Source organism: Falco naumanni, chromosome W (genome assembly GCF_017639655.2).
Source record: "Falco naumanni isolate bFalNau1 chromosome W, bFalNau1.pat, whole genome shotgun sequence".
Taxonomy (NCBI): domain Eukaryota; kingdom Metazoa; phylum Chordata; class Aves; order Falconiformes; family Falconidae; genus Falco; species Falco naumanni.
Genome location: NC_054079.1, coordinates 21,663,126 through 21,684,309, shown reverse-complemented (window position 1 = coordinate 21,684,309; position 21,184 = coordinate 21,663,126). Strand labels below are relative to the sequence as shown.

At 43.0% G+C, this 21,184-nt stretch overlaps 1 protein-coding gene across 8 annotated transcripts in view; it reads left to right on the top strand.

Moving 5' to 3' along the window:
• LOC121080579 (transcription factor 4-like) overlaps nucleotides 1–21,184 on the top strand; it is a 239,926-nt gene that overhangs the window by 126,944 nt on the left and 91,798 nt on the right. For all 8 annotated transcript variants that reach the window (XM_040578703.1, XM_040578705.1, XM_040578702.1 and 5 more), the window contains 2 exons: nucleotides 19,673–19,802; nucleotides 20,261–20,310. In XM_040578703.1, coding sequence (XP_040434637.1) covers nucleotides 19,673–19,802; nucleotides 20,261–20,310 — 180 coding nt within the window. The remainder of the gene's footprint in view (nucleotides 1–19,672; nucleotides 19,803–20,260; nucleotides 20,311–21,184) is intronic.

Here is a 21,184-nt window from a genome sequence, read left to right as displayed (position 1 = left end):
TTGGCAAATGTGTAGTAACAGATACTTAGCTTTTAAGGTGTTTTAACTTAAAGCAAAATCCCCAAATCTTAAGATGACTTGTTTTTACTACTTAGTCTTTTAGCAAGTGAGTCTAAATGTTGGTTTTGGATGTACTGATTTACTTGATGTTCAAGAAATACTCTCAGAGGCCAGTTGGAACCATCTGACTGTTAAAAGCTGCCTCTGGAATGAAGTGTTAAGGTAAAAGCTAGTAGAGCTGCACAAGCTCTGCCAGGGTTTTTTTTGCCTTTTTTATATTTTTTTTTAAATAAAACACAACTGCTACCTAAATAGAATAAACTTTATCCAGATTGAAATCATGTCTGCTAGCATTCAGCTTGTTTCAAGATGCCATGGTAAAGAGAAAGGCCAGCCACCGGAATGACATCGGCACGATGTTTGTTTTCATTGCAGCATCAGTTCAAACAAGCAGCATTAGAGGCTGCAGCAAAATGGCTTCGTCGTGCATTTACAATGTTGTAGGCATCCGAGGGCAGTCCACCCAAACCTGCAGCAGCTCTGTGGCTTTCCAGGATTTCCTCAGGGACCATATTGGTAGCAATTTATTCAAGGAATCCAGATCCTGAGAAGTCCAAGGGATGCAACAGGCAGGATGGTGTTTCTTCAGAGAGCATTTTTGCACTGTAACACAATGTATGTCATGTTTAGCTTGCCTCTTCTCTGTCTGCCTTTCAATACTCTTTCTTTGACTCTTCTTTTCCTCCTTGCTTTCCTGTGCACCCTTCCCTCTGGAAGCAGCGGTGTGAGTTTCCAAGAGGCTTGTGATCAAGGGCACAGCAGGCTGCCACGGCAAGTGAATATGCCCGTTATGGCTGAGGTTTCTAGGAACTCATTTAAAAGTTCACACATACCCAACTGGGGTTCATCCTTCTTGTAGCTGCTAATGTTTTCCTATATTATCTCCTATTGAATCTGGGAAGGTGCAAACTGAGGTGGTGTGTGTGTGCCTGTGCACGGAGATGCTGCGCTCTGAGATGCTTCTAATTTGTACTTTGTTCATGAACGTCAGGGCAAAGAATCTTTCCATTTTATTGGTATTGTATACAATAAGTTATTAAATTTCATCTCTGTAATACACCTGCAGTAAAATAACAAAACATTACTGCACTTAAGGAACATGTGTGTGTTGCGATGTTCCACCCCTCCCTTCCAAACAGCTGCTTACAGATTTCAAGATCCATTGTATATATTCCCTAGAGCCCACCTCTAATAATCGAGACACATCTGCCATTGCAGTATTATAGGCATATGTAGTTTTATTGAAAACTATACCTGTATATAAAAAAATTAAATAACTCCTACCTCAATTAAATTGGCAAGCTACCTTTTCTGAAGATCATATTGCAGACCTCTGGAGACACAGCGAGTTCATTTTATTCTTCTGTTACAAATTACTTAGTATTTTTTTGCTTAGTCAAATAACTAGGTTTCCTCACATTTTGATGGCAAGATTCCTTTACCTTTAATAATTTCTCCTCTGTTCTCCTTCTCCATAAAAAACACACAAAAGCTGTACTAAAGTGATAAAAGATACCTAACCTACCAAGGAATTTAGGTTCCTACAAAGTCTGTTGCTAATCCATTTTTTGCAATTATATGTGCGGTGTCAGTGCCCTTAACAAAAGCTCCAGTGTTTTGTTTATTTGCTTTTAAGTATTTGAACAATGACTTCCTGACTGGGCAGTACGTACTCACCGACCACAGCTGTGTGGGGATGTGAGGTGCTCCATAGAAAACACGGAACAAAATAGAATTATGCTATATTGCACATAGAGCTTTTGGTTAAAGTAGATGCAAAGAGAAAGAGCTCCTTGCCCTTGGATCCAAAATTCCTCCTGGGTGGTGGCAACTGTACTAACCTCTTTGTAGGTGTACCCTTGCCTGTGGGGTCAGGAAATGGAGTAGGCGAACTCTGAATCTGGCTTTCCCTGACTTTGTCAGTGCACGTTCCTGTCCCAGGGACAAACAATCAATGTGACTGGATAAAATTCTGGCTGCCATGAGGTTGGTGGCAGAATTCCTATTGAGTTCAGTGGGGCTGGGAAGCAAAATATCACCCCATAACTTCTGTGGTCATTTGCAGTTGAAGAAGATTCACCTCTGTTGCTGTTTCTGCTTGAGCATCTCGCTTTGGGAGGGGAAATCATTGCTGCTGCTCCAGAAATTAGTTGTAGCACCCATAAACTATCCTCCTGTGATTGTGGGCACATTGTGGACTGTTGTTTTTGATGTTACAGCGCTAAAATAATGACATAAGAGAGAAAATTTCCATGTTAATCAAATGTATTAAAGGAACAGACTTAAGTTCAGATGTCTGAATGGCTCATTTAGCAGAATTCCTCATGCATCCAGAAAGACACGGTTTCATTGTCCATATCATAATTGAAGAAATGCTAAAACCCAACACTGCAATAGAGTGGTTAAAGGAGTGCTTTTCTCTTAGCCCTTTGGATCAAATGTTAAGCTGAGGGCTACATTGTTGGAAGTGAGCATTCCAAGGGCACCTTTCTGGAGCTTATAACCTGGCAACAGAATAACACTGTGATTTGTAATGTGCAATAATAGGTTTATGTTGTGGTTGAGTGCTAAAAGGAGCTTGGTTTGCCTTTGCAGTCGCTGCACTCTGACTTTCTCTGCTATCGTGAATGTGATAAAAAGGGGAATGGTGCTTGCCTGCAGTTGTACTGTGGCAGGTTGTGCACGTGACTGGTTCAAGTCTGGTCAGGTTTTGGTGGAAGACCTCCAGCAAAAAGACAGACTGTGCTTTGACTAATTCTGGCAAATTTGGGGACTCAGAATTGACTATTGAGTGCTGCAGCGTAGAAGGGTGATGGCTGGGGATGCTGTCCTTGGCATATAGGGTAGGGTTTGGCAGGTTTTGCTAATACAAATGCATAAACTCTAAAAAGCAAAAAAATGTGTCCAGCAGAATAATAGCTGCAACCATTTTCATTGCATACTTGGTGCAAAGAGTGGCGTTTATCAACCATTCATTGCTTTCTCCAAAAATGACAGTCTCCTAGATAGCCATGTGTTCACATCTCGGTGGTGAACTACTTGTTCCTTTCCCTGGCTCCATTAATAAGCCATGTTCTTTCTGGATCACTCATGTAACGAGCCTTCTAGGCCCATTAGATAATCCAGCTCAGCTCAGCTGCAAGGTAGTGACAGTTCAAGCAAGTTCAGAAGACAAAAGCTCACTTTTTGGACTATCAGAAATTCTTATCAGCCTGATGATTGTGAGGATGAGGCTATAGTCTCACTAAAGACGCTATAGCTTTAGAGCAGGGGTCCTCAAACTTTTTAACCAGGGGGCCAGTGCACGGATGCAGTGGCAGGAGGTCATCTGCGGCTGCTTGGTTCCCCCCCCCCAACCCCCGGTGGGGGGGGGCAGGGGGTTCTGTAAATACCAGGGGCCGGATTGAGGACTCTGGGGGGCTGTATCTGGCCTGCGGGCCGTAGTTTGAGGACCCCTGCTTTAGAGCTTTACTCTCAGAGTTGTTGAGGTTGGCAGCTTTGGAGATTACCTCATCCACCCCCTGCTCCAGCAGGAGCAGCTAAAATGGGCTGCCCAGGACCATGTCCTGGTGGGGTTTGAGTAGCTCCAAGGGTGGAGGCTGTACAACCTCTTTTGGGCAACCTCTTCCAGTGTTTGACCATCCTCACAGTAATGAAGTGTTTTCTTGTGTAAGTGGAATTTCCATATTCCAGGCTGTGCTGGTTGCCTCTGTTAGCAAGTGGTTTGGGTCACTGACTTCCAGAGGGTCCAGTAAGCCTCCAGCTTTACTGGCAATTCTGTGCAAACACGGAGGGAGGAGGAGAAGCTCATGTGCATGCCGTATGTACACATCGTGTTTAGGTATTATAAAGGATTGTGATAGACATAAGACAGCACTAAGAAATGGATTTGGGGGGGAAACTTCAGCATGCTGGTGTTGACCTAATTTCTGATACCTCCTCAACAAAGCAGTCGTGTCTTGTGGGAGCAGTTGCCTTCTGTTCCCCTCCCACCATTTCAGTAGTGGAGTTACCCTTTCACAGGAGTAACTTCTGCCTTTCATAGCTTCTTGCCAGTTGCAAATCCACTCTGATGCACCTGGCTGGTGTGTTGCTGTGGTGGTGAGCTGCTTTGTCTCTGAATGGAGCTTGTCTCAGTCCTGTCCAGGCTGTGACTGGGGTCCCAGCATCACCTGGTGCACACAGAAATAAAGAGGTTATTTTAAATACTTTTTTCTTCAGGTGACCATCATGTTTCTGAATGCGATGGTCGCCCACAGTTGCCACAAACCCACGTGGCTGCTTTTGAAGCATTTGCTGTACGCTGTCGCATTGCTCATTTCCAACAGACCATTTCCAACAGCCTTTTTACTGCCCAGAAGTTTACTCCGTTCTTCCACCACCCCCTTCTGACATGTGGTTACCTGCTGCTTTGCAGGGGAATGAATAGCATCTTTAATCACACTTAATTACCATGCGACTGCAGACAGGAACTTCACATACAGAATAGCTCAAGATGGAGAAATGGGATCCTTTACAAACACAAATAGATACAGAATGCTAATTATTGAAATAATCGCTATTTTCAAAACACATGCTGCACATAAAATTTAATCAGGATCTATACTTTCCAAGACAGCTGTTAATTCATTTCTACAAGTCATAAAATTGCTTTTGTTTTGCAAACTTGCAACTATCTCTTGCAGTATTTCTAGTTGCAGTTTAAACAATCTGTAAGTTGTCCAGATCTGAGTTGCAAAATCTAGTCCATCTCTTTTTTTCACACTTTGCACAGGCTTATAATTATATTTCAGGTCATTCAAATACAGAAATAAATAGTTCAGTGCATGGATACACTGAGAAATCAGTGTTTTAACAAACAAGTGCTGTGCATTTAAACAGCAGATTATTCTTGCTGCATTGCCTGTGGAGTTTCTTCCCCTGTTTTACTGCATACTCTCTGGGAAGGTCCAGATAAACACAAGCCCACGGTCTGTATATTTTTAAGAGCTTTCCCATTCCAGTAAACTCTGATTTTCACAGAAAGCTCTTAACTTCCTTCTTCTAAATAGCTGGAGAAAGAAAGAAATGTCTTTACATCCCACTTGGAAGACTGTGCTTGAGTGTGGCAGGGTTGTTGCCTCAGTGCCTGGTGCCAGCCTCTGCCGTCGGTCCAGCCTGGCATCAGCACTGACCTTAGCGATATTTTTGCTTTGGAAGAAGATGCTCTAGCCATGCTACTATTGTTGTGTGAGTTATTCCTTTGCTTCTTGGCTTAAAAAAAGGAGCGATTACTTTTGACAAGTAGATATTTCAGGGGATGTGTGAGGATATGAACCCTACCAGCTATTTACGTATGGAGTAATTAAAAACAATGACTAAGTTCTGCTATCAGCCTGCCTAAAAAAAGAAAAACCCCTGGCACCTCAAACACACAAGCAACATCAAATAGCTGTAGAGTTGTCATGGGCCATTCCCTATTTCTTCTCTAATTCTTTGTCTTCACCCATCTGAGGACGCCTTTCCAGCTTGTTTTAGTTCAGTGTTAGAATACTTCGGTAGGGCAGCAAAGTGCCATGTGTACCCGGTGCCTCAGGATTTGGGTCCCTTGGGGCCACCTGCATTGCGTATGGCTGTGAAGTGCCTTCCCAGTTACCCAAAGCCCCCCCCCGAGTGTGGCATAGCTGCTCCTGGGGGCGGGGGGGGGGGGGGGGGGGGGGATAGAGCCTAGGGGGTCCAGGCTGGAGGTGGCCGGTGGTGCCCAGCAGCTCTGGCTGGGGTGACACGGGCACCCGCCACGGCTCCCATGCAGTGAGCGGCTGCCGGAGCTGGCTTAGCTGAATCATCCCCCCGCAATCCTCCGCTCGGGAGCAGAAACCCACGTTTGCAGTGCAGCAGGGCCCAAGTTAGGACTCCACATCTGTAGACTGGGGGCCATCGACCAAGGACTGAGCGATGCTGTGCGGCGGGTCTTTCTCGCTTCCCCTTTCCTGGTTGGCTTGATTGTCATTGTTCCCCTTTCACAGCTTTTTTCCCCATAACCGACTGGTGTTTTGCTGCAGGCTGTGGCTGGTGTTGCCATTGCTCTGGTTAGAGGTTTAGGGCTCTGTGTTGGGGGCTGGATGTGGCCCTCGCAGGTGGAGGGGCAGGGTCTGAGCCCTTTCATGCCTCTCAAGCCTGTATTTCATTTGGCTGCAGCCTGGGCTTCCCTCGTGCAGCCATCCTGCTCTGTCTTGTGTTCTCAGCCTTACTCAGCTTGGGAGCAGCATTTTTAAAGCATTTCCCCTCCCCTTCCTCTGGCTTTGAAAAGTGCCGAACACATTGTTGGTGCTTAACAAATAATAAATAATAATAACACAGGAGCCAGGTATTTCTTTATGCCTTTGCAGCAGATGAGGTGCATGTCTGTCAGGCATTCAAGTCTTGCTGCAGTATGTTTAGCAACAATGGAGAAATTAATATTTTTATTTCGTTTTGAAGTTAATGACAGAATGTAGCCATCTGTCTGCATGTTTATAGGTCTGGGTTTTTTGTTTTTGTTTTTTTTTTTAAAACTATTTTCTTCCTTTGGAAGTGGATCCTGGTTGACTGTCAGGAAAAAACATTTTTTCTTAAATAGTAAAGATATAGGCTATACTATAGCTAGAATTATGGATATTTCCCACATCCTTGTCTTTCAAAAGTGTCTGGGGAAAAATGTTTATAAATCCTAATAAAAACCAACTGTATCACTGAAATATAACTCACTTGGGTATTTCTCTGTCTCTCTTTTTATATACACTGTAATATACAGTGTTACCTTTACATTGCATAACAAGGTGCTGTGACAAATCTGATTTTTGGAGAGTTATTTTTATTGGTTTATGTAATGCAAAAAATGGCAATTAACTGCCCAGCATACTGTAGCCATCTACAGAGAAAATCAGCAAGAAGCTGCCCGTTGCTTTATGGCACCTTTACTGTCACGTCTTCCCCCTGCTATGGGAGGAGTGATGGGCTGCTGCAGCTTACTGACACAGCCTTTCATCTGTCTCTTGCCAACTAGAAGATACAAAATAGGTTGTTTCCACAGTTCAAAAATCCTGCTTGCCTTTCTGGTCCTGGAAAGTAAAATTTTAAGAACCTCAGACGAAGGTTTTGTAAGGTCATCTTGCATCATCAAGAAGAGTAGCCTTGCCTTAGCCTCTGCCTACGTCTTGTTGAGGACGGAGCTCCTCTGCCTTTTTCTAATGCCCGTGCAGTGACTGTCATCCAAAATACTACTCAGGAGTTGCATCCTGGTTCACTGCTCCCCTTTTTTTAAGTCTTGGGCATGGAAGGATGACAATTTTCCATGAATCCTTACTATTTATTTTTTTTTAATATGTATTTCCAGTTTAAATCAATCATTTTTAGAAGTTTTATTCCACGATGACCAGGCTTGGACAGACTGTGTGAAATGATTGATTCCTAGCCCAGCTTTGGAAGACTTGTGAGAAACTACATTTGCAGTTAGTGCAAGTCACCACTCTGCTCTTCTGGCAGCATCAGCAGAGTTCTGTAGCAGCTATATCCTCCTTCATCCCCGGGCAGGAGATACTGGAGTCACATATGGAAATTTCTACTGCTTGTCATATTTTATGGGCACATGGCACATCCTCATATCGTAACGAGAGATCTGACATGATCGTACACGTGTAGAGCAGCACAGAGAGTTTTGGAATTGCAAATGTATAATAGGAAGATCCCTTTGGCTGTGTACTTTTAAGTAGCCCAACAAGGATGAATGAGGCTTCTTCCTCATGTACTCTTGCTGCTGTGGCTGGGTAGGAGAACAGCGATGCTGTGCCAGTATCATTTAGTTTTCCAGTTACTAGAATCTTCTTCTGAAGTTACCTGATTTTACAAATTTTGCCGTGTAACTTCTGTCTCTTTCCTTTTTTTTTCTGCTTCATTTCTTTATCGATGCAAGAGATGCTGCACCTATTTCCATAGGATGTTAAATCAAATCCAGAACAAAGTAGTATCTCTGAAACTTTGCTCTCCTCTGTGCTTCTGTTCAGCCTGCCATTTCTTTGCTGTAGAGTAAGCCAGCATAGTGGCCTTGATTTATTAAAAAAAGATAAATATTTCTTTCAGATAAATTAATTACAAATTTTGTGACAACTCTCATCCCTGGCATTGGTCTGCAGTGGTGGTACCATCCCTGTGGAGCAGAGCTGCACATCAGCTCTTTTCTGCATCTTTTGACTATGTAAACGTTGCTGTATCTTGTGTTAGTGCCGTGAGTGCAAGCTGGAGTAAGGCACTATGTAAAGGAGACAGAAGAGGAGACCCAGAGGGAGGCATGTCCCCGTGCAGTCCCATACTGGCTTATTTAACTCAGCACCAACCTGCATGAGCACTTGCTTTGACGTGCTGGCTCGTGCGGCTGTATCACAGAGCCGGAGTAACGCTTCTCTCTGCAGCAAAGGCAAGGTAAAATTTTGCTCCCCAGTAGTAAAGAACCTCCTCCCCTCTGCCCTGCACAAAGGAGGGAGGAAAATCCACTCTATGTTGTGTAATAGAGACGATGTGAACAGATGAAAATTGTACCATAAGGGCAAAGTGTTGCTGGCTGTATTTCTTCATAGAATCATTTCAGTTGGAAAAGACCTTTAAGATCACCAAGTCCAACCATTAACTCAGCACTGCCAAGCCCACCACTAACCCATGGCCCTGAGCGCTGCACCTACATGTATTTTAAATCCCTCCCAGGGCTGGTGACTCCAGCACCCCCCTGGGCAGCCTGTGCCAGGGCTTGGCCACCCTTTCCATGAAGGGATTTTTCCTAATATCCAAAATAGACCTCACCCGGCACAACTGGGAGCCGTTTCCTCTGGTCCTGTTGCTTGTTACTTTGGGGAAGATGGTTACTGTATTTACAGTGCATCTACCTGTAGTAAGAAATCCCAGGTGAGTGCAGGAAAGTGCTGCATTAATCCAGAGTGTGCAGGCACGGGCAGACATTGGAAGGGCACTGCCTACTAAGGAGACAATCCCAAAGAAAGGGACAGACCAGGAACGTGAAGGTGTTGAGCATGGGCAGTGCCTGGCGTGGGTGACAGAGCCTCGGGGTCCTCCCTGCCACCTTGGCCAGGCGGGGAGGTGGCCAGTTCCTGGCACATGCCGCAGCAACACGGATGCAACCAGGGCGTTTTGTGCTTTGGTTTTTCCTTGAATCCCTGCAGTCTTCATTTTTACTTGAAAGCATTGGTTTTCCCCCTGCAGTGCTGACCTAGCTGGGAGGCAGTTTGCAGGCTGGGGTGGCACACTCCGCTCTGCCTTGCTGAAATACCAGCTTGTTATATTTTGACCTGTGTCAGCATAAAAAGGTGCGCTTTTTTTCCCCTTCCAGTTTCTCATAGCAGCTGAATTTGCCAATTCTGTTCTTGTTGTAGGGTGACTAATTTTTTGTCCTGTCTTAAGCGCAAGGTGACCTAAACTTCGCAGACTTTCCTTGAAACAAATATGCCTTTGCACTTTATTTAGCCTCAGCTATATGCTGTGTTAGCATATAGCAGTTTCCTGTGTACTTTAGCTGTGTGGGAAAAGATTGCGAGTAGCAGAGGAAAATTTAAAATAGAGGAAAAAAGAAAGTTCCTATTTTAGATACCACGAGTGTCACTAGTTGGTTTGAGGCATATTTACATAACATGGTTCTGTAAAAAATAAATGTGACTTTATAACACTGAAAACATAAGGCTCCTGTAACATGAAACACGATTTTGATACTCAAACTGCTCGGGTAAATTTTTAATAGCCCTTTCCCAAGAAATGATGGCAACATACGCCAGTGTCGTATCTTTACATCATGCATAGCTAACTGTTCACTGAGGTCCCGCGAAGCTTGTGGCTGATCTGGAAAGAACCTGAGTTTTTCAGTTGTTGCCTGATTCGAGTGGGAATACATCCATCCTTTCTCCAGCTGGGGAGGGCTCTTCCCTGCCACTGGGAGTCGGAAGGGCTGCGGACGGTGGGTCGGGGCTGGGCGCCTGCCAGGGCTTTGCCGGGTTGCAGCACGCTGCTGCCTTGGGCGCCCAAGCGTGATTTATTTCCAGTTTGTGCGTACCGTTAGCTTCAAGTCCCACTTCTTCCCTCCACTTCCTTTGCAATGAGTGACTGAGGTTTCACTTCTCTGCTCCTTACCCCGGAGCGGGCGCATGCTCTTTCACCTAGATGTGTGAGCTTTTAACTAATTAATCACAGAATCGGAGAGTGGTTTGGGTTGGAAGGGACCAATTAAGCATCCTTTCCAAACCTATGTGATGCAGTTCCACGCCAGCCATCAGCCTTGTATGATGCTAGATCATCTGAGGGCGTGCAAATGGCTTTTACGCCGAGAATAATTATTTTTTTTCCCTGCAAAATCTTGCTTCCCCATCAAAAAGGGGGAGGCCGTTGTTTATCTTTCGGGCTGATGAATAGTAAGAAGCTTAAAAAAACATCCTCTGAGGCACCTAAAGCATTTTGCATGGGTTTTGTTATTTTTTTGGACAGGAAGTTTTTTTGGTCTCTCGGATGTTTTTACGGTAACTTTTCTTTGGTTAAAAATATTACTAACAAAATTTCAGAGAAGTGCTGTTTCCCATGCATTTGAACTTCTATAAGCCTTTCCTGTGTTCTCATATTCAAAGGGAAAACAATAATTACATCATTAAAAATGGGAATTCAGCCACCAAACACCTTTTTAAGACTGAGACGTGTCAGGATATTTTACCCTCTCTGAGACAACTTGAGCCAGGATTTTTGTTGTAAGCTGTAGTCAAACGCTTACACAGGGAAGAGCGATGAAATCAACTTGTTGGGTTAATGGGACTTTTTTTAGGGTTTGTCATAATTTGCCAGAGAGGAACATTTTGAAGCAAGTAGTGGTAGGACATCCTTACTGAATCATGGTGAAGTGCTTACTTGAACTGAAGAAAAGCAGAGCTTAACGAAGCAGCTCTTGCCAGCAAGTCTTCGGTATTTTTCTCAGGGAATAACAATGCAAAAATGTCATTCTCTGCACAACATTCATTTTGGCATGTCTTTAATCCTCACTGCCTCCTGTCCATCTCCCCCTCCATAAGTGACCACGATGCTGATACCTACCAGATGGTATAGGATTGGAGATGTTGGAAAAAGTGGGTACTTAGAGATGTTCTGAACTTCAGTGTTGCATGGAAATACAGATATCTGTGTACTGGGAGGAAAAACAAGGGCACCAGGACACGTTTCATAACGTAGTGAGCAGTTCCTATGTATACACACACACGCATATATATACACGTATGTACTGGGTTTATCTGGTTGTTATTCAACCCTATGTAAGTTTTGACGGTGCCCTTTTTTTACTGTACGTGAATGTTCTGCTGTTGTACACTTTTTCATACCTGAAGCAGCTTATCATGTGTGTTCAGCTTGGATTTTTGAGTGGAATAGATACAGAAGGATTTTTTTATAAATGTGGAAGATGCTGTAGACAAGCCGAGCTCTGACAATGTGGCAAGCCTCTTTTCCAGCAGCACTGTAAAGATACTGCAGACAATGCTTCACTATATTCAGCCATCCCCGAAAATCCAGCTGCTGTCCGTGGGCCAAATTCTTTCCTCATTAACACCCAGGAGGCCCCTGGTGACTTCAGGGGGTTTATCCTGGGCTAAACTGAGGATGTTTAATTCCAGACCAAATCTTCTCTCCTGGAAAACGACTCTACCGATTGTGCCTCAGATAATGTTCCCGCTAAGCCGTACTGGCTCCATGGTTTTGTACAAACTGAGTAACTGCGGTTGCTCTAAGTTCACTTAATTTTCTTGATTGCAAAGACTTTTAAACGTTATCACACGGTATGATGGTATGCATAGGCATGTGAGCGCTGTCAAGGACCAAGGTGCTGGATTTTCCCTGCGTTTGCCTGCCTGCAGACCATCCTGGGGTGAGCTTCCCAGCACTGGGCTCTTGCACAGCATCCTGGATTTGGCCTCCCCGGCTCCTTTCTGGCAAAGCGCTGTTACAAAGCGGGGGGCCCAGAGCAATCGCAGATTATTTCCTCAGGCAGAGCGGGGCTGTAGGTGCTGAAGTTGGTGTTTAATCCAGATGGGGCCCAGGGCTGTGCCAGGAGCAGGGTACAGCTGCTGGAGCAGCCCCAGCGCAGGGATAATCCTTGCTGGGAGCCATGCGGAGCAGCTCCAGCCACTGCAAGTACCGGGTACGGCATTGCGCCTCGGCTGTCTGCAACATCAGGATGTTGCGAAACCGACTAAACCCCCAACCTAACTCTTTTTATGGGCACGCTTAGCAGCACGGGAGAACTTCCTAACCATAACACGCTGGGTTTTGACCCAAGTGCCTTTGATTGCTCGGTCTCATATCCCCCAGCCACCCTCAGCAAACACCAGCCGTTCTGGGCAGTAAGAAACCCAGCAGCTTTGTTAGTTTTTATGGGTTTTTTGAGGCCCTTCGAGGGTGAATGTGATGGCACATTCCCCATCCCACCCCCATTCCCCAGCCACCACCAAGACTTTCCCATTTTTGTGCTTCTTACTCACTGGGACATATTTATATGAATATTACCTGTATTTAAGCATGTGTTTTTAAACACTATAATCATCTGGCTCAATTTCAGCGGGTAAATGAAAATTATATTCTGAAAGATTAATAATAAAGCAGAGAGTGTCCTTATCGCTGCCTCCGAGTGAGCACAAAGGAGCCGGATGGTGCTTTGCTGGGGAGGTGGTGGCAGCAGCGCTGGGCTGGCCCAGCAGGTGGGGTATGGGACACCCTGTATCCTCTGTGTGTGTGTATGCATCCCTACGTATATGCTACACATCAAATATAAGCACATAGAATGCCATGTTTCACTGATCCTTGCAGCACTAGGATTTTTTCCATGTGAACTGTAGTGAAAGAGGTATTTCCAGCTCCCAAGGATTCAAGCGTAAACTGTACCACAGAAAACCATAAATTGAGCAAACACTGTATTTTTGCAAAACTCCTTAGTGGAGGAGAAAGTCCCTTCTTCCCTTTGAAATTTTTCTGCCTTGTACTTGTTCAGTTGGGGCACGTTTTATCCGTTTTTCTCCTGTACTAGGGAATGAAATATTTTCACATACTAAATCTTTAGAAAACCAGCAAAGACTGTGCAGTTGATGGTGAAATCATTCACTGTAAATGTGAAAGATGGGGATCGTTAATGCAAACAAGTAACTAACCTTTAGTGATAATCAAGCAGCAGTATAATAATCTGAGTCATCATGCCTAATGGTGAATGAAGGGATGGGAAGAAGCAAGCAAACACCACGAGTAAATGCAGGAAAAAATAGGTAAGAAGTTACAAATTATTTTCTCCTGCTCACCAGAAATAGGTGATGAGAACGAGCACAGGAACAAACAAAATCCTCGCTGGCCAGAGGGGGTTGAACCTCAGCCACATTTAAGAGTGCATGTCCACGAGATGCTGCTGAAGCCAGTAAATGAACTTTGAAAGTTGCTGTTGTTTTATTGATATTACAGTCGGTGCTCAAAAAGCACAACTGGGAAAAATGACTCCAGAAAGGTTTAAACTTAAAGAGCAATTTTAAATTATGCAGAGGAAGAGCTAGTGAAAAAATAATAATAAAAAAACAACCTAGAGAACTAATACTGATGACATTAATGCACAAGGGTTGGTTGAACATGAAAAATTATTTGATAATACCTGCAAGCATTTTTTAATGGAAAAGGTTAAAGTCAAAAGAAAACTGCTGAACACTGTGCACAGCTATCTGAAGGTGCTGCCCTACAAGGCAGAAGAAATGAAACAAAAGGTTATTTGCCACCAGATAGAGAAAATAAAATAAACATATTAAAATTTCTCTCACTTCATACATAGGAGTGTTCTTGAAAAAAAAAATCTCTGTGAAAAATTAAATCTCTGTGAGAGAAGATCCTTTGTTCTCTAAAAGTCAAAATTTTTCTGCAAATACTTTTAAGAATTACGGTTGGTTGAGTAAAAAAGGAAAACAGTACCTTAGCTTGAAAACGCGCTCTGAAACCCAGGGAAATTGTTTCTCTGTGTTTGCCATCAATGGGTTGCAATTTACACCTGCCATTAGAGAGAAATACTGGACGTAAATGACACAGAAGATTTTACAGAGAGCTGCCAAATTTCTAAAAGCCAAAGAAAGGAGTATTTGTAGGAATTGGACAGATTATGAACAGATGCCGTGAAAGTCACATGATAAGTGGAAATTTAGTTTCAGAATTTGATTAAAAACAGAGGATTGAAATCACAGAAGGAAATAACCAAGAAATGATTCAGATGTGTATGCGGCATGACTTAGTTAACTTGACTTAAGTGAAAATTCATAAACTGAGGATAGATCATGTAAGAGCAGCTGAAATCTGGATGATGAGATATAATCCTGTATCCTGTGATTTTACTCAAGGGGAGGAAAACAGGACAGTTGCAGTTAGAGATTTGTTGGTTTTATTGTGTGGGGGTTTTGTTGTTGGTTTTTTTTTAAAAATCTGAACAAAATTACCTCCTATTCATCTGTTTCCGCATAAATTAGATGTGATTTCAACAAATTCAAGTTGCTTTGTGTGCAAATTTGCAAGGGAATAGCTGTTGGAAAGTCAATCAGAGATGGGTTTTGAGGGACAGGAGAAGAGCAAGTATTTGGCAGGAGGATGAGGAGGATGTCAGGTGCTACTGTGCACAGACGAGCCTAACGCTTTGGGTCCAGCGTCGCAAATCACTGCGTTGGGTGCACACACAGCACGCGGGAAGTTTGTGTTGATGAGGAAGGTCACAGTACACTTTCTTTTCTGCTCTTTTTTTCGGGGAAAACCCCATGAAATTGGACAGAAGGCACCCGATAGGTGGTAGCCCAGCAGAGTGGGTGCTGGCTGGGGGCCCCCCGGACCACTGCCTCCCTGACCTCCTCGCCCAGCCCACAGAGACGTTGGTGCCGGAGCAGAGGGAACCATGCAGAGCAGTGGTGCTCGCAGGGAGAGCCAGGGAGGCCTAAATGTGAGCAATACAAGCAAACAAGCTTTTATCTTTAAAAGTGTAAGAATTTTAATTTAAGAAACAGAGCAACATTGTGAAAAATAGCAGGACTCTGGTTTTTCTAGATAAAGTGCCTGTATTCTCGTTGTACACGTGAAGTGTACTGTGAAAAGGACTTGTTTTTAAAATTATATCTTTTGGGCAAGCTAAAGTCGTGTAAGAAATATAAACATGCCCATGTTCCCAGCGGTTCCCAGGTCTATCCCGGAGTGTGTGGAGGCAGGACCAGGCTGGCCGGGAGCTTCACTGGCCGGAGGGTGAGCACCGAGGGCGTGATGCCACCCAGCTGGCTACAACTGCAGATGCCGGGAACGATGAGGGTCTCAGCCTTCATCCCCGCTCTTCACCCTCTCTCCCACTGAGGGGGAGAAGCCTTGGTGTTGCACCAGGTGGGAGAGGGCTGGAGGACTCAGGGATGCGGCAGTGTGCAATGCGGCGGTTTGCCTCCAATCCTGCCTGTACAATGCTTCTCTGAGGCTTTCAGCGAGGGGAACATATGTCCCGCCGTCGCCATACATCATGCAGGTTGGAAGCAGCGCGCAGGGCTGCAGCTGGGCGTGCAGCAACGCTCCAACGTGAGCGTGACCCACAAATGGTTGGCAATCTTTCAGAAAAGGAGCTTAATCTGTTTTCATCTAAGCTCGTTTTTCACTTGCCTGCAACATTCCCATGATGATGTGTTTGATACTGGATCACGGCGTAGCATGAAGATGTCAAAAAAAGAAAAAATAAATAAATATCCAGGTTGTCAGGAAAAAAAAAAAAAAGAAAAGGTTTCTGAGGTATTTTTCCCTGATCAGTGATTTCAGAGCCTTTTGGATTACAGGCTTCGAGGCCATTTTCCTTTAATCTGAATTAATGTTCTATTAGTAAAATGCAGCACTCTGTCATACTCTAATCTCACCTGTTTCTGTAATAAAGGAAAAATAAAATAGCTTTATGTAAATGTATCCCCTATCTATTGGGTCTGAAACAAATATTTAAGTGAAATTCACGTGATTTTCATTTGGAAAGGAAGACTTCAGGTCTGCAATAGAAACAACATTTGTTTTTTTCCAGGAGGGGTAATATCATATCCATATGGATATTACTTTGTCATAGTATGTGCGTATTTTCTTCCTATCCAGCTTTAATTCTTTGTCTAGTTATTCAAATTTTGGAGGCAGGATTCACTAGCCGGTGACTTGTTTTACAAATTGCTAGAAAGAAGACAGGATTGTGTGTAACAATGAGAAAAGCAAAAAAATGGCGATTGATGAAAAATACAGCTGTGTGGCTCAATGGGAAAATGGATTTTCTATGTTGCTTTTTTTTTTTTGTCCCCCTTCTGTGATTGTTTTTAGCTCTAACTCTTAACATTCAACTGGAAAATTCGATATATTACTAGCTTGGTTTATTATGAAACAAACTGCAAACTGCATGTGTCTGGGAGTACAGTAGATGCTATAATGCCGGAATATGCATTCTATATAGGGTTCATAGAGATGAGTTCAAAGATCTGCAACATCTAGCGTCGTGCCTGCTGTCCTGCTCGCACCCAAAGCCAGCCCGCTGCCCGCCGACGGCATGGATGCCCCTTTAAACCTCCAGCTAAAGGCTGGAGAGGAGTTTGACAAATGTCACACTTGGCTTTTAAGCTCATAGTTTCTTAGTGGTAAATATTAACTTGGATGCCTAATAATTCATTGCATTTCTAAGATCCAATTTGGAGCAAAGGCGAGCTCTGAAGGCTGTGTAATCGATGTCATTGTGGTTTGTAAACGTTTTATCTCTCTCTTTGTTGCAGGCCATTAGCAGTGTGACATGTAGGCTGAAGAGTAATAAATGCCTATTGTTCCTTTTACAAGCATCTCAAAATAAATACATATATATTTTTATCTTAGTTTTCTTCCTCGTGTGCTTGGTGAGGCCCCCTGCAAGCAGAAACCCACCTCTTTTTTACCTTGTAAGACTGTCTCTGTCCCCTGGCAGACAAAGGAGGGAGCTTTTCTCTGGGTTGGGTTATTTGTTTCTGAGTTGTTGGGGTTTGGTTTTTTTTTTCCTTTAAGAGAGCGAAGAACTGAGTCTGTGACAGTTGTGGTGAACATTTGTTGAGATGCGTTTTTTCTTTAAAAAATGAATCTTTGTGGTCAAGAAAGCACTTTATAGCCTAGCACAGCTTCCCTGGGCAGCAAGGCTGCGGGACGGGATGCTGAGCGCAGTCCAGGCTCCATCCAGCAGGTACCCGTTAGGTCAAGAGGAGTGAGCAGCCCTTAGAAAAGTGCAACTAGTGGCAAACAGCAGCGTTGGGTGGCTCGCGACACAAAAGGCATGCAGCCTTTAGGACTGGTGCATGTGTTTCCTTCTAATATAATAATACAAGTTTGGGATTTTTTTCCTGTAGAAACCTCTGCATCTTTTTATAGAGAAAAATGTTTGGATGAAAAAACAAAAACAACATAGGGTATGTGTATGTTTTATGCTCCTAAAGTGAATATTGTTTAAAATAGTTTGCAAATGCTGTCTTATATACGTTTTGTTTTGTTTTGTTTTGAAGTCAAATGAAATCTAGTAGGCTGGGTATAGGAATTTATACAGCTGATGGCTCTAAGTCTTTCAGACTACCCGACATATGGATAAACCATGCACAGATTTAGCAGGTCTGTCTTTATGTTAAAATGTATACGTGATAAAAATATATGACTGAAGAGAATTTCTGTGGTTAGCGCTGTTTCATTCTGAAATGCTCCAAGACATTCAATAAAATTACGTTTCTTTTCAGAGGATATTTGCAATGAATCGATAACCCTTTTTTTCCGAGAGTTTTTGCATATATTTCTCTGCCATTATGCAACAGACTCGCAACCATTTTTGCCGGTGCAGGTGTTTATTAAAAGGAGCATAGTCATTGCAGGTGTATATTAGGCATTAGCTGAACATAAAGATATTGGGAAAAAAAGTGCCTTCTGACTGGCATTTTTCTATTTTTATGCCTGGGAGATGTCTGTAAAGGCAGATGCTAGGCTGCGCACCAAGAAAGGGTTTCGGCCCCAATCGGTCAGAGCCCATTTGTCCATCCTTCGTCAGCAATTCTCTTTTAGCCTCTCTGGGAAAAAAGAGGAATATACTTTTCCAGAATCAAAAGTTATCTTGAAATTTTTTTAGAAGTATAGTCAAGGAGTAAGGATGTTTTAATTTCTGATTTTCCAGCTCATGGGTCATATTTGACCAACTGCTTTCAGCAGGAGACATGCCACTTTGTTGAGCTATTTAGGAATCAAAAAGACTGTCTTAATTTAAAACAAGGAGCCTTTGTTTTAGTTGGTGACTGCCTTGTGAAATTTTTCAGTTCTCAGCGGGTTAACCAGGGAACAGGGGCAGAGTCATAATTGGCCTATTTAGAGTATTTTGCATGTGAATAGTGTGTTAGTGAAGCATTACTAAGTCTGTTGTGAGTGACATGGTGATTAGAATTTAGATTAGGGAAAACACATTCTGTACTTTATCAAGTACAGTAATTAGTTCAGTCAGTAAAAGTTGATTACAAGTAACGATAAAGTTAGACTTTTGGTACTTAATTTTAAAATTTCTTTATTAAATGGTAAATTTGTTCTTAATATAAATGGTAGCATCTACACCTGTTTTATTGCGTATCAGAATAATTAAAAGAACAATGTGTTCAATGCAGAGTATAATCAGGGGATTTATATATTATGGGTGAGTTTCAACGTAGTTTATAGCAAATAGAACATTACTCAGGAAATCGTTCTCTTCTGTCATAGTCTTTTACAGATTTATAATTTTTCTTATACCGGGGGTCAGATCATGTTTTCTGCTGTTTCATGGAAACCCTAGTCCTTTTGTAGCTGGGAAAATGTTGTGTTTACTGGGATGTATCTTGTTAGTTAATGGTACAGGCAGAAAATGGATATATAGAAAGTCCATCACTGCTGCTACTGCTGCTGCTATATAATAGCATTAATTGTTTGGGATTTCTGAGGTGCTTTTTTTCTGATGGCATTGCAAAAATATTAATAATGCATAATTTTATTTTCACATTTTAATCACATATCATGTACAGCCTGCTGTGCAGATTTTTGTATTGCAAAATCTGATGTATTTATTTCACAGATAGGAATTTTTCCTTGCATGGGGATAGACAATGAAGCTGTTTCATGCACACTGAGCCAACTGCTCTATCAACAGAAGGATTATTTTTAAGTTTTATTATTGTGAAATCCATGCATTTAGCTATCTTGTTTGCAGCAAAGAAACTAAATTATCTTCAAATATATATAACAGAGCTCCAAAAGTTTTTAAAACACTGATTGCATTTGAATAAGTAGGCAATAAATCTCCTTTAAATGTAAATAATCGTATTTTAAATTAATTACTTTGTGTTTTCCCAGTAAAGGGAAAGATGCTCAACTGGAAATTTTTGTAATGTCTCCTTTAAAGATTTGGCAGGTTCTTGTTTCCATGTTTCAGTTGCTTATGAAGATTTCTTTACTGTGTTATTTTTAGGAATGAGAAATAGCTAATGATGAGGAAAGTCGGATTTAACATGCATGCGCACACACGTATATATTTTTAATCTTTTAGCAAAATCTCCTTGGAGGTGACATGGATATTGGCAACCCAGGAGCGCTCTCCCCCACTAAACTTGGCTCCCAGTACTATCAGTATTCTAGCAATAACCCCCGGCGGAGGCCTCTCCACAGCACCTCTATGGGTGAGTGACTTTGTGTTCAACCTTTTTTATTTTTTTCCATTTCAACAAATAATCGGAGTTCCGTCCTGTTTAGCAATACTTTGAAATAAATACAATAAGTGGCGGAGCGTACGCCACTGGGACTCTCTGAGGGGTTTATTTAACGTTGGCTGATTGCTCCTCTCTGTCCTTTGTCAAGCGTGCAAGGAGCCTTAAAAAAATCACTTTTTTTAAAGCACATCAGTGTAAAGTGAAAACAAAGGCCCTAACACTCGAGATCAGAATATGAGCAATTTTCCAGCATTTTACTGCTGGACTTAAGAGCAGTGGCATCCACTCGGTGTTACCTAAACTGCTGCAAGCCCTGTGTGAGGCAGTGGGCAGGGCAATTAGCAGCTGGGGCTGTAGAAAATCTCAGTGGAGAGAAGAAAAAAAAAAAAGCGCCTGTGTTATGAAGACACCGTTTTGTCTTTTTTCAGAAGTACAAACAAAGAAAGTTCGAAAAGTTCCTCCAGGTTTGCCATCTTCAGTAAGTACCGCTTGTCTGCTCGCTGGCTTGTGATGGGGTGGCTTTGTTCGGTTGTGGGCAGAGAGAAACAAACCTGCTGCTGGGCTCATGGGGCGCTTGGCGCTGAGGGCTGAGGCCAAGGTAAGGAGAGGTAAAAAAAAAATATCTCATCACTTGTCTTGACTTGGAAGGGATTAATTTCACGGCGGGGATGAGCGTTGGCTGCTCGTGTGGATTTTCAGCGATGGATGCTGAAGAGCTGGCGCAGGTGCGGGCAGCGTGTACCTGTGCAGGGCGAGCATCCCTGGCACATGCCGGTTAGCTGCTTTGTCAGGCTGCTGCTGATTTATGGATTTGCATGTTCAAAGAGATGTGCAGAGAGGATTTCTGAGAAATGTCCACGGGTCTCAGCCTGGGATGCAGGGCGAACATCTTCATTTTCACACAAGGTCTCTGAGCTATGGTACCTGCAGCAGGAGCTGGCTGGGGGTGAGCCCAGGTGTCAACCAATGGGATCCAGCTGCTGCCAGAGGCATTGTGGGTTGTTCGAGCAGTAAAGACAGAGCTGGTAATTACCCAGGGCTTTCCGTGTTATTTTAAAGAATATCCCAGATACCTTTTTGTAAGGAGGGTTACGGGTGCCATCCAGCTACACCGTGCACAGTTTTCAGTGTTTGTGATGAAATCTTCACACCGTGCTGTCAGAAGTTGGGGTTTCTCTTTGGTTTGGTGAAGTCCTTTGTTTTGTGACCCAAATCATTCTATTAGTTTGCATTTTTTCATCACTGTGGAAAATTTGTTTGGTTGTTTTGTTGGTGGTTTTTTTCCCTTGAATAAGCTGTACCAAGGTGCATTGCATCTTTTGAGAGCATTTACTTTTAAATCCATTAAAATC